Source organism: Populus euphratica, unplaced genomic scaffold (assembly GCF_000495115.2).
Source record: "Populus euphratica unplaced genomic scaffold, PopEup_1.0 scaffold574.1, whole genome shotgun sequence".
NCBI lineage: Eukaryota > Viridiplantae > Streptophyta > Magnoliopsida > Malpighiales > Salicaceae > Populus > Populus euphratica.
The window spans coordinates 63008-76818 of NW_011500447.1; the positions used below are offsets into that span (position 1 = coordinate 63008).

General features: G+C 30.3%; 1 protein-coding gene across 3 annotated transcripts; it reads left to right on the forward strand.

Moving 5' to 3' along the window:
* The first annotated feature begins 2494 nt into the window (after positions 1-2494).
* LOC105114751 (probable auxin efflux carrier component 1c) lies at positions 2495-6383 on the forward strand. Of its 3 annotated transcripts, none has more exons than XM_011011409.1 (6): positions 2495-4104; positions 4266-4524; positions 4616-4701; positions 5074-5231; positions 5817-5893; positions 5996-6383. In XM_011011409.1, exons 1-6 carry the CDS (start codon positions 2901-2903, stop codon positions 6060-6062), a joined length of 1851 nt encoding a protein of 616 aa, XP_011009711.1. In that variant the 5' UTR covers positions 2495-2900; the 3' UTR covers positions 6063-6383. The 3 variants fall into 3 exon arrangements, with proteins under 3 accessions (XP_011009711.1, XP_011009714.1, XP_011009713.1); XM_011011412.1 differs by having other exon boundaries at positions 4275-4524; XM_011011411.1 differs by having other exon boundaries at positions 2496-4104; positions 4272-4524.
* Positions 6384-13811: the final 7428 nt, after the last annotated feature.

Sequence of the window (13811 nt, forward strand, 5' to 3'; positions counted from 1 at the left end):
CAGAAAAGATCTTTATTTGAGAAAATTAACTTCACTAAGTCCAAAGTCAAAGCTTGAAGATTTGATGCAAGACTATTTTTTCTTCTTTATAGGAAAGAGTTATTGTATTGCTTAAATATATATTGTTTACTTTAAAAATGACTCTTATATTATTTTTTTGAGAATACAAACACATTAATAGGAATGTGGGGAGTAAGGTTTTTTATCAGATAAAAGGAAAGAGAGAGAGGAAAAGAGGGTAGTGGCCATATAGAAGGAAAAAAGCTCTCACTTTTTCTCCTATACTTGAAATTATGTTTTCATCTTTTCTCTTTTTTAGTTTTTCGATAGTCATATAAGGTTAAGTTATTTTTTTTCATTGAAAGGATATAGAAGCCTTTAGATTTCAAAAACTATGACATCTATCTTATCTTTTTTTTTTGTTGTTTATATGATGAATATGAATAGTTTCCTATGCTTATTTCCTGTGACTGTGTAGTTTGATTGTTAAAGTAGACTCCAAGTTATTATTCTAACTAAGCTATTGTTAATTTTGCTATCAAAACCAGAGTGTAATATTTAACTTATGAAGCAACTAAATTTGATAATTATAGTGGATTTGTATTGTTAATCTTAGAAAAAATATTCAATTAAATCAAACATAAACTGCAAAAAGTTATTTGTTTAGATTTATCAACCTATCTAGTTCTTAAGGCTATAATTAGATTAAATTACTAGTGTGGATATTGTAGTTGTTTAATGGTTAGGTTAGTTATACTATGGGTCGGTTAACTAACTAATATTAAAAAAAAAAAATTCAGAATATAAATTGACGTATCATTTTAATGATTTGTTTTAATTTTAATTAATGGATGTTTACTTGAGATCAAGATTTTTCTCTTAATAAGATTTGGTTTATTTAATTTAGTTTGATTATTTTATTTTCTTTATCTTAGCATAGCTTAGATAATCTCATCCCCCTAAATTTGAATCATTTAGTATAAAGACTTAAATTAGATCTTTTTTGTGAATTCCACTTTTTATTTGTTTTATACTATCTTATTTGTTTAAATTAGAATTATTTATATATATGACTACGATATTGCAACATTACAATAGACCTAATATTAATCTACAATTATATAATAAAAATATCAATCCTTAACAAAAACTCATTTTTTAACTTGAATCTAATTAACCATTTGAATGTTTGAAGCTAAAAAGACGATGAAGTAGAAGTAGAGATCTTCAATCTAGGTTATGCTTGCTCCATATTAGCTAAAATTGAGAAATGTCTTTCATGAATAATATACTGGATTGTTATCCAATTTGAGTATGCATTTATTTTTTCTTAAATTTATTTTATCCCCTTTTAACTATTATATTTTAATATATATTCTCAAATAAAAGCTTTTCTTAAAATTTATACAAGTTCACCCTCTTATCTCATACTATTAATTAATTTTAATTAAAATTAAAAATGGTAATTTTGAAACACATGATAATCGGAGTAATAAGACTCTAAAATATAAAAATATTTCCTCAATTAATTACATCAGGAAGAGATGTAAGGTGATTTGGGTAGTTGGGTATTTAGTCATCATCAATCGATTAAAACCCTAAAGTAAATCACTTTTTTCTCTCGATGTATTGCATTTGTTCTCTTGAAGTTGCCGTGAGCCGAGTGTTAATGAAATTTGATGAGAGAATGGACAAACAAGGCTATCAATCTTCTCCCTTTGCATCTCCATATGCTTTTCCTCTACTCTATTCAAGGGTATTTAGAATGTCATAGCGAATTTTTTTAATTTTAAAATATATTAAAATAATAATTTTTATTTTTTAAATTATTTTTAATATTAGCATATTAAAAATATATTAATATAAAATAAATAAATAAAAAATATTTATATTTTTTAAAAAATATTTTTCAATCACAATGTCAAATAGCGAAATAGTGCTTCATATCTAAGTCCGTGGAGGTATTTTACTTCTCCCCAAAATGATTTTAATTTCACCACTAATTAGGAAGATAGGGAATATTATGTTCCTCATTTCTATATCAAAATCTTCGTACAAAAACACGAGAAAGAATGATATGAAATAAAAAGAATAAGAACAGACACTCACGGCCATAACACAGTCGCTACAACCCATGAGCTTATAAAAGAGAATCCAAGAAGAAAAAAAAAAAGGGCTGAGGATCCTTGCCAAACTCTTGAAATTGTATCCTACCAGAATAGTATTTATATCTTAATATATTAACATAATATACATATATTTGGATTTAGTAATGTTCATATTATATTTATTATTTATGGAATAACATATATATTACTCATACAAATCAATTCGAATCTATACCGTCTTCAATCTAAAATGCCTTTTTTTTATATAAGCTATACACTTTTGGACTGTCCATTTGGTCCATTGAAGATTGAGCCAGATACCAACTCAACAAGTTACATCAAATAATTATTATATTTACAATACACACCAGGCCATGATCTCTCTCATTCTCAAATCCAAACAAAACTCATTACAATAGGGGGAAAAAACAAAGAGAAAAAAAGAAAAAAAGAAAAAAAAAAGCACACCTGTGCTTGTGCTGCTTGTGCTCTGGGGACTGGACTGCAAGTGCAAGCTTGGTCTCGCAGCTCTCAAAGCAAAGTAAAAAGAATTCCTCAATTCTGTTTATTACCACCAACTACTCCAAAATCCCAAAGCCACGCACTCTGCCATCCTCATCATCACAGTCACCCTCATCCTCACCACCAGTTCAAGAACCATCTTCTTCTTCTTCTTCTTCTCTTCTAGTTACTCATACGTACTTTGTTTGTTCTCTTTGAACAACTTCAGTCTTTTCTGCACACTCAAAGGACTTGATCTTTAGTTTTGGGTGATTCAAATAGTAACCAAAGATGATTTCTTTACTAGATTTCTACCATGTAATGACTGCAATGGTGCCACTTTACGTGGCCATGATCTTAGCCTACGGCTCGGTGAAATGGTGGAAGATCTTCACTCCTGATCAGTGCTCAGGCATAAACCGTTTTGTGGCTCTTTTTGCAGTCCCTCTCCTCTCTTTCCACTTCATATCTACCAATGATCCTTACAGTATGAACCTTCGTTTCATAACTGCCGATTCTCTACAAAAGATCATAGTTTTGGTAGTATTAGCACTTTGGACTAAGTTGAGTAAAAGGGGTTGCTTGGAATGGACCATTACATTGTTCTCCCTTTCAACACTGCCCAACACTCTTGTTATGGGCATTCCTTTGCTCAAAGGAATGTATGGTGATTATTCTGGTAGTTTAATGGTGCAAGTTGTGGTCCTTCAATGCATCATTTGGTACACTTTGATGCTGTTTCTGTTTGAATATAGGGGTGCTAAACTGCTCATCTCTGAGCAATTTCCAGACACTGCTGGTTCCATTGTGTCAATCCATGTAGACTCTGATATCATGTCACTTGATGGTAGACAGCCTCTAGAAACCGAAGCAGCGATCAAAGAAGATGGAAAGCTACATGTCACTGTTAGGAAATCCAATGCTTCGAGATCAGATATTTTCTCAAGAAGGTCTCAAGGTCTGTCATCAACAACACCAAGGCCATCAAATCTCACAAATGCAGAGATTTACTCTTTACAATCATCAAGAAACCCAACTCCAAGAGGGTCTAGCTTCAACCATACAGATTTCTACTCGATGATGGCTGCTGGTAGAAACTCAAATTTTGGTGCTTCAGATGTTTATGGACTATCAGCATCGAGGGGACCGACACCACGGCCATCAAATTTTGAAGAAGAACATGGTGGAAGTAACAAACCAAGGTTCCACCATTACCACGCGCCAGGTGGTGCAACTCATTATCCAGCACCAAACCCTGGCATGTTCTCTCCAACAACTGCTGCATCTAAAGGTGTTTCTGCCAATGCTAATAATGCTGCTGCTGCTGCTGCAAAGAAGCCTAATGGCCAGGCCCAGCAGAAAGCTGAAGATGGTAGGGACCTTCACATGTTTGTTTGGAGTTCAAGCGCTTCTCCTGTTTCAGATGTTTTTGGTGGTCATGATTATGGTGCCCATGACCTGAAAGATGTTAGAGTTGCTGTATCCCCTGGAAAAGGTATTTAGTTTTTTCAGTCTAGTTAATTTCTTAGTTTGTAAATATCATCAATCTAGATTTTAGATTGTTTTCTTCTTGTTGTACTTTTGTTTAACTGTTTTTTATTTTTTATTTTATTATTATTATGTGGTTTTTTATTGCTTTGCTTGTCGGCTTTGGAGTTTCAGTAGAGGGACAGAGAGAAAACCAGGAGGACTATAATTTGGAGAGAGATGATTTTAGTTTTGGAAATAGAGGGTTGGACAGAGAAAGGAATAGCCATGAAGGTGAGAAAGTCGGTTTTGATGGGAAACCAAAACCAATGCCTCCAACAAGTGTCATGACAAGGCTTATACTAATCATGGTCTGGAGAAAACTTATCAGAAATCCCAACACTTACTCCAGCTTAATTGGTCTCATTTGGTCTTTAATTTCTTTCAGGTGCAGTGCTGCTAAATCCATTATGATCTTGAGTAATTTGGTTTTTCGATTACTGGGATATTGATTGTTTTTGAATGTCTGGTTTTCACAGGTGGAATGTAAAGATGCCACTCATTATAGCAAAGTCCATTTCCATTCTGTCAGATGCAGGGCTTGGCATGGCAATGTTCAGTCTTGGTCAGTATCACACTGCTGTTGTCTCTCCTTTTACTTTCGTTAAAACTTACGATCCATTCATTCTTTACCATTTTGTTAGCTAAAAGATCTTTTGATTCTCTCTTGCTGCTTTTTCATTATTAATGCTCCAAGAAAGCAAGCAAACTTGCAAAGTAAAGTGTGCCAAACAGTGTAGTGATGATAATGCTGTTGGGGGTTATGTTTCTTTTTTTTATTTTTTCACCTTTTTACCTAGCTAGCTAGTTTGTGTTGATGAGGATTGAGTGGTAATGGCAGTGATGATGAAAGGTCGTTCGGTAAAAAAAAAAAAAAATGGTGGATGAGCGTGAGCGTGCTCTTATTGCCTGCTGCTGCCTCTTGATGTCTTGACAGGTCTGTTCATGGCTTTGCAACCAAGGATCATAGCATGTGGAAATTCCATTGCAGCTTTTTCTATGGCTGTGAGATTCCTTACAGGTCCAGCTATCATGGCAGCTGCTTCTATTGCTGTTGGTATTAGAGGCACGCTCTTACACATCGCCATTGTTCAGGTCACTTTAACACCTCTTTCGCTCTTTCTCTTGCCTCCTCCTGACACAACCAATCCTACTTAACTACAAAAGCTCCAAAAGATTTCAAGTACTCCTTCCTCAAACAATATTGTTGTTATCTCCAGATAAGGTTTTTTATTAATGGTTTTTGTCAGAAGAAATTATTTTATACATGATGCCAATGAAGTGTCCCCCATATGGGTCTTGGACTCTTTAGTGCAAAAAACATTGAATCCTTGAAAGGGTAGCAGAACTGGATGTAGAAGGAGCCATATTGCCAAAGGAATAAAACAAGAACAATTGTATAATTTTTTCAGATTTTTTTTATTTATTTCCAAAACCCAATATATATTTATATTTATGTTTACACTGTGTCAGTCAGTACTCGGTGTTGTAGTTGATGAAAAAGACTGAATACTTCGGTGGTAGCTAAAACTGATCTGGAAAAAGCAATGACAGTGAGCTTAATAATTAATCAAAACAAGGACTCGTTTGGGCTTATTGATGAACAACAAACGTCTGTAAAACATTACTAACATGTCTTCTGGCCTTTATTGCGTTTGGATTTCCAAACAAAAAACACAGGCAGCTCTACCACAAGGAATAGTCCCCTTTGTCTTTGCCAAGGAGTACAACGTGCATCCTGAAATTCTCAGCACAGGGTGAGTATATTTTTCAAGAAAAGCATCATAAGCTTGCACAGCAACCCCCCCAGCGTTCCTTTCTCTTATTCTCATCACTTGCTTATGATTTTCCATTTGCAGTGTCATATTTGGGATGCTGATTGCATTGCCCATAACTCTTGTGTACTACATTTTGTTGGGGCTATGAAGCGGAAAGAAAAAAACCTCTGACATTGGAATCCATGCAGACCCTATTTAGGCTACTAGCTAGCGCATGGAAAAGTTGGAAATCAAAATTTAAAAGGACAGAGAAAAGCAGCAGCCATGGTGAATCTTTCTAGTGAAATGTCTTCTTTTGCCTAGTGAAGTTGTAAAATCGTTGTTTGTAGTCAAATTATCAAAGGAAAAAAATGGTTTACCTAGTTAACTAGCTTTCCTTTTAATTATATTCCCAGATGTTTTATGCTACAAAGTGCAACACAAATTACAGATGAGGAGAAGGGAATTGGTAGTGTTTGTTTTGATATTACCATACATTTTCATTTCCTCTTCCTACTTTCATACTTGTGGCCATCTTTTTCAAAAACTAAAAAAGAGCAAAACATTAAATTGCAGTCATTTACAAGTGTGAAAAGAAAAGAAAAAATGTTCATCCCCGTTTGCTCTCGAGTTCCTGTTGAATTAAACTGATGGTTTACTAGATAATTAAGTAGGTAATTAAGAGTAATTGCTGTAAGAAGAGGGATTATAGAGAGATTTGCTCGACATAAAACTGAGATGATGCTTTTGCAGAGGTATCCTTGCTGCGAAGATACTTTTGAGAGCCATGCTTTTGGAATGGATGAACAAGATAGTGCAATTAGGGTCCCTCCATTACAAGATGGGGTTTTGATTTGATGCAGACCTCTTTGGAATATTGGGAGACAAAAGTCACATCCAAAGTTTCTCCTCCCCTTTTCTTCTATCTCCTAATTGTTTAGTTACTCTCACCACCTTTTCTTGACACCTTTCCCTTTCATCCATGGTGCTATGATTTTGAATAAGCATTCTATGCTTAAAAATAAAATAAAACAACAGACTACAACAGGAACTCACTATAAACCTACCTTCTTATCTTCCTTCAATCTTCACAACTAGTTACTATAGTATGAAATACCCAAACCCAAGAACTCCATGCAGAGAAATTGCATCAATGAAATCCCCTGGAAAACAAAACACGTTAGAGATAAGTTTTATGTGAAATAATTATTTTAATTTAATAGTTTAAATTATTATATAAAATTTTAAAATATAATTTATATTATTCTCTAACATGTTATCTTAATTGAAAATCATTTAAACTTAAAACTTGCACAAATCTATATTATTTTATAATTGAAAATCATTTAAACTTGAAACTTACACAAATCTATATTATTTTATACTTAATTTTTATTAAATAAATAGAAATACTGAGATTTGAACTCGTAATCATTTGATTATCTAGATTTTGATATCATATTAAAAAACTAATTCAATCCAAAAACTTAAATTGATCCATAAAATTTTAAAATATAATTTATATTATTCTCTAGTAATTTTTTTTAATATAAAAACTTGTAAAGCTAATCTGCCTGAAGAACTGCATATTGATTTTTAGGGTGGTGTCAGTGCATTTTCGTTGTTGTGAAATCAAATAAATATATAAATTTTATATATAGATTAGTTGGCAAAGTTGCCTATTCTTGTAAAAAACATGCCACTAAATTTACTAGCAGAAGAAAAGAAAAAGGAAAAGTGGGTAAGCATTCACTCGATGAAAAATGAAATTATCTACTGTGTGCATGCACGAGTGAAACTTTTTATTTATTTTTTAATTAATAGAAAAAGGGATAAAGGTAAATCACTATTCTTTTTCTTGGAATCATTTGATTGTCACTTAAAGCCTTCATTTTCTCAGTTGACCCTCGAGATTTCATGTCATAAATGCTTCAAATTTAGGTATTTGTAATCCATCCATGTATTTCTTCATTAAAGTGAGATGGGGAAAATCAAATGCAGTGTTCCCACCCACTTCATATACATTAATTTATTCATACCAATACGGAGTTTAGAATTTATTTTATAAAGTTCAATAAAGGTGGTGTAAATGACTAAAGCTCACTTGTGCAAAAATACCTGTGCAGCACTCTTCTGTAGTTTTGGTTTAAATGGCCTTTGTAGCTGTTCGTACAATATCCATGACTGAATTACAAGGATCTTTTCAACTTTTTGTAAAAGTGAAATTAAATATGATCATCATTCGTTTCCAAACAGACCTTTTGTTGAAGATCTCTCTGGCCTAGGTTTAAATTTTGGATAGTGTGATGTTGCTAGAGGATCACTTAGCTAGCTTCCAGTGCATGATTGAGTACAGGATGGATGGAAACTTCAAGGGGATTTTGCTCGCATGGCTACCAAAAGTATGCGTGAATATTTTTAATAATCTTAAAAGAACTTAAACTTTTAAGCATTAAAACTAGTACGTGAATATTTGTTAGTAAATTATTGGGCAGTTGGCTTGAAACACTCCTAGCTCTCGTATGTGGAATGCATGGAAATATGTACTTGTTGATTCTACTCGATGAGGTCAAGATGCCTCTCCATTACTGTTTTTCTCCATACTTTTTCTTTCTACTTTGGCTGGCTCTCAGAAAGTGACTGTTGCTTCACCATTTTGGATATTTCCTGTTTTTTATATCCTCCTATGGAGATTCTGGTACACATTCATAATTTTCATGACCTTAAATGTTCACCACCCAGCAAAACTTTCTCCCCAAGGATTTAATTATCTCCTAATCATGACAATTAATTCATCAACAATAACAGTATAAATATATTAGTTTACTAAATTGAAATACTTAGCTTGAATTTTTTTGAAACAATTGGTACTTATATTTCCTTATTTATTTTATAATTTATTAAAATTTTTTACCTCTTCATATACTTCTAATACCATCTCTATTAATATTTTTTAAATTAGTTAGTGCATAATTAATAAAACCCTTAATTCCATTACAATAATTCATCTTGTACAATCTTTTAGGTGAAATTCAATACATCAAAGAGTGATAATATATTATTACTTATATGAAATCTATATGAAATCCATATTAAATATCGATGATAACATATATTAATTAATAATATAAACTAACAAAAATATTTTTACCCATTTAATTAGCGGCTAACAATTGAATTCAAAATTATTCAACTTTATATTTTTTTTTCATCTTTAATATGTATGCAACTGGTTTCTTTTCCTTACACTAGAAAATTTTCTTTGACCCGTTTTGGGAAAAAATCACTCTCATCTTGACATTTCATAAGCTAAAACTATTGATTATATTAAATCTATCAAATTGTTTTATATTAAGTTTAAGCCAAAAATAATTATAGATTTTTGTTTAATTTATCATAACAAAATAATATCAGTGAAACTATATATATATATATATATATATATATATATATATGTACGCACGCATGCATAGTAAGTATAAATTAACTTGCAATTGATATCAAAACAAAATCTTAGCATTCATACTAATTAAACAATAAATCTATGTTTAAATTAAAATAAAGAAAAGTATTTATTTGTTGAAGCATTTTGAATTGTGAAGCTTTTGTTATTCTCAATGATGTATCATTATTCCTTAAAATTTTATTTCTCATCTCTTGGTGCAAAGGTTATTTGTAATAAGACTCTCAATATACCAACAACACAATCTTAGATTATATGCACTTCAAAATAAGGTATTTGAATCAAAGTAGATGGGTTCAATAATCTCTCAACAAAATAAACCTAAACTCTAGAGTTGAGAGGAATATAGAAGCTTGAAAATAAGGAGAAAAACATTAAAATTTGAGGTAAGGAAAATTATGTAAAACTATGATAAAAAATTATATTGAAGTCTTCCTTCAATCCTCTTTTTTATTGTTAATTTTGGAAGTTCAAAAGTTGAAGAATTAATTATGGTATTGACTAGAATTAATTTCTATATATCAACTTTTGACCAACTACCATAAATCCATAGCAAAACTTGATCATTATAGTAATAAAATAAATATCTTTTGAGTTGAGAAAACTTGTTCAAGTTCTATTGAAAAAAATATTAGAAAAACTTATTAGATTCTTTCTTTGACAAAATAGTGAGTTGCCTGGAAGAAATAATTCTCTATGGATCAAATCTGAACCTAAATTTAAGTTGACCAAAAATAATATTATATAACCTAAAACTTATTTTACAATCAATCAAAACCAAAACCCAAGCTCAAGCTCAAAGCTCGAGAATGAGCCGAGTCGAGCAAACACGCACACATGTGTATGTTTAAGCCTAAAACTCATTTTACTTAGGATTCATTCCCTCTAAAAGTGGAAGCCTTTTAGGTTCAATATTAACTTTTAAAGTTTTCATTTAATAAATTGCAAGAAAGTTTTGTTTCTTTTCTATGAAAAATAACTCTCCATGAACCAAATCCGAACCTAAATTTAAGTTGACTTCAAATATTTTTTACAAGGAACCCAAACCAAAACCTGAGTTTATGATCGAAGCTCGATAATGTGCCAAGCTGAGTAGAGGCACGCGTATGTGTGAGTTTAAGCCCAAAGCCTATTTTGTCTAGGACCCCTTCCCTCTGAAAGTTTGGAAGCCTTTTAGGTCTAATATTAACTTTTAAAGTTTTCATTTTATAAATTGCAAGAAAATTTTATTTCTTTTATATGTGTGACACAATTCTTTTATAGGGATTTTGGTTTCACCAAAACATGCTAATCAAGGTTTCATTAAGATTTATTTTTCATTCACCCATAATTTTTTATAATATGTTAATGTTCCATGTTAAAGAAATTATGCTTGAGATTAAATTTCAACAACAATTTAACCCAAAAATTGAGTGAACTTCACTTTTAATTTGACTTTAAATGTACCTATTAATCAAAATTTTCAATAATCCTCCACATGAATGGAAATTGGTTAACTAGTTTCAAAATAACTTGAAGATTTGTTAAGAGGTATTGATTTAGTGGATTACTATATCAAGATAGATAACTTTTGAAGTGGAGCTTTTTCTGGTAAAATATTATCAGATTTATCAGCTCTAGAATCGATCGTTCACTCATTCTTTTATGGGAACAACGAAAAGTTAACGTGATGTAACGAACAAATCCAGAATCGATCGTTCACTCATTCTTTCATGGGAACAACGAAAAGTTAACGTGATGTATTGAACTATTCATTGTTTTATGTAAATCAAGATAATATTATTCACATAGTTTTCTATCTAAAGATTTCATTTAGTTCTCACTATTATGTTTATTTTGACCTTAAAAAATTCTTGGATTCATGAGTACTTTTAATAATTCAACATTTATAACAATTCTTAAAAAAAACAGTGACATTTCTCACTCATATAGGTGATCTTTTATTAATAGTATTCTATTATATTCCACTTGGTACACAATGATATGAAAATCATTAAAAGCAATGTTCACCCTTTGTCATGTTGCAACTAGCACATATTTCATATAGAAATAAGCAAGAAATAATTATTTTTTTAATGCTACCAAAAATATTATATGATTTAGTTTTTTATTTGAACCTAAATCTTAGAATCTCCATTCAACTAATTATGATTACTATAATTACACTCTTTCTTTTTCCTTTTCTTAAAAAAAAAGGCTTTAAGCCCATTCTCATGGATGTATTATATACAAGCTCTTTTGGCAAATCTTTGGTTAACAAATATAGTCAATATAAATAATTTCAATTGAGAGTAAGTATTTAATAGTATTATGTCTATGTTGTATATCTAAACTTATCATTATACGCACTACTTTGTGCCCTTTGAATTATTGATTGACTATTGCAATAAACACAAATAGCTGGCATTGATTTTGGTCAATATGGAATATCCTCTAAAAATTTCTAAAGCCACTTTACTTTCTCTTCAACTTTGTCAAGAGCAATAAACTTTGATTTCATCATAAGTCTTATAATACATGTTTACTTAGAGGATTCCCATGACATAGTTACTCCACTAAGTGTAAAGATTTATCCACTTGTGGATTTTGAGTCCTAAGTTCCAAATATTCAATTAGCATTACTATACCTTCCAAGTACCATCGGATAACTAGTATAATATAGCACATAATCCAAGGTTAAGTATCTTTTTTATTGCTTCTTAATTATTCATACTTGAATTATTAGTAAATCTACTCAATTTACTAACCAAGTAAGCGATATCAGGCCTCATATAATTTATGATATTTATTAGGCTTCCAATTATTCAAGAATACTTCAATTGGTTTATTCCACTGTATTTTTTTGATAGATAGACACCTATGTCCATTGGTGTTTTCTTAATGTTATAATCTCCTATAGAAAATTTATTAACATGGTGAAATTGGAACAATACCAATACATCAAATGTCCTAAAAAAATTTATTCCTAATATGACATTAGTAATACCTAAGTCTTTTAGGTCAAACTTATTAGTTAACATTTTATTAATAAACTTGATCATGTAGTTATTATTACCCAAAACAAGCATATTATCTACATATAAATAATTATTATTATCCAAAACAAGCATATCATCTACATAGAAATAAACAATAGCATGACCTTTATCTATATTTTTTACATAAACACATATATCAACTTTGTTGATTTTAAACTCATTTGACAACATAATGTTGTGAATTTTTTTATGTCATTATTTAGGCATTTGTTTCAAATCATATAATGATATGACAAGTTTATAGATTTTTTTTCTTGTCCATTAACAAAAAACTCATCGAGTTGTTCCACGTAAACCTTTTCATCAATGTCATAATTTAAGAAGCTTGTTTTAACATTCATTTGATATATTTCATGCTTGTTAATAATTGTAATGATTATTGATGTTCTTATAGAATTTATTCTTGATAGAAATGAATATGTATCAAAATAATCTATATTTTCATATTGTCTAAATCCTTTAACAACTAGACTAACTTTGTATTTATCAATAATATCATCAGGTTTCATCTCCCATTTGAAGATTCATTTATGACCTAATGGTTTACTTGCAAGAGAAAGATCCAATAGTTCTTATATTTGATTATTAATAATAGATTCTATTTCATATATTAACTACTTCCTTCCAATAAAAAGCTTTTGGACAAGACATTGTCTTAGAGTAGGTTTGAAGTTTATTTTTCAACAAATATATTATAAAATTAGGACCAAAGATTTTGGTCATTTTTTCATTTTTACTCCCAAATCAATTTCATTATCTTTTGATTGATGATGACTATTTAAGCTAACCTCAATCATTCTCTTGAGTGAATGATTTTCTTATACTTCTTTAAATGGAAGCACATTTTTAAATAAAATAACATTCCTTGATTCCTTTAGCATTAGAATGAAGATTCCTAATACTTATGTACAAGAAGTCAATATTTATTATTATTGTAAGAATATATAATAAATACACAACAAAAAATTCTAGTCATATCTTGACATTTTTAGGATTGAGTATAACTATATTTGTAAGACACTTCTACACTTTGAGGTATTTGTAGGAAGATCTCCTACCTTTTTATAATTCATATGGTATTTTTTTCTAACATTTTATGGGTAGTTTTTTATGTATATTATTTGCAATTAGAATTGTTTTTTACCACAAGTTTTAATGTACTTCCGAACATATCAATATAGCATTCATCACTTATGTTTTACTATGCCATTTTGTTATGATGAATAAGAAGCGGTAGTTTGGTGGATAATATCATTTTGAGAATAGAATTTTCCAAATAGTGCTTCATATTTTCCATATTTATTATTTTTTATTACTTTATTTTCTTATCAAATTAATTCTCAACTTTATTTTTATAATGTTTAAATATTATTTGACATGTATATTTGTTTCTAAGGAAATAGGTATAACAATATTT

What these genes read in the sequence shown, in the direction of transcription:
- LOC105114751 (XM_011011409.1), top strand. Translation starts at nt 2,901, where the DNA reads ATGATTTCTTTACTAGATTTCTACCATGTAATGACTGCAATGGTGCCA. An exon ending in TGGTCTTTAATTTCTTTCAG is followed by an intron (nt 4,525 to 4,615) that starts GTGCAGTGCTGC and finishes TGGTTTTCACAG; the next exon opens with GTGGAATGTAAAGATGCCAC. An exon ending in CCTGAAATTCTCAGCACAGG is followed by an intron (nt 5,894 to 5,995) that starts GTGAGTATATTT and finishes TTCCATTTGCAG; the next exon opens with TGTCATATTTGGGATGCTGA.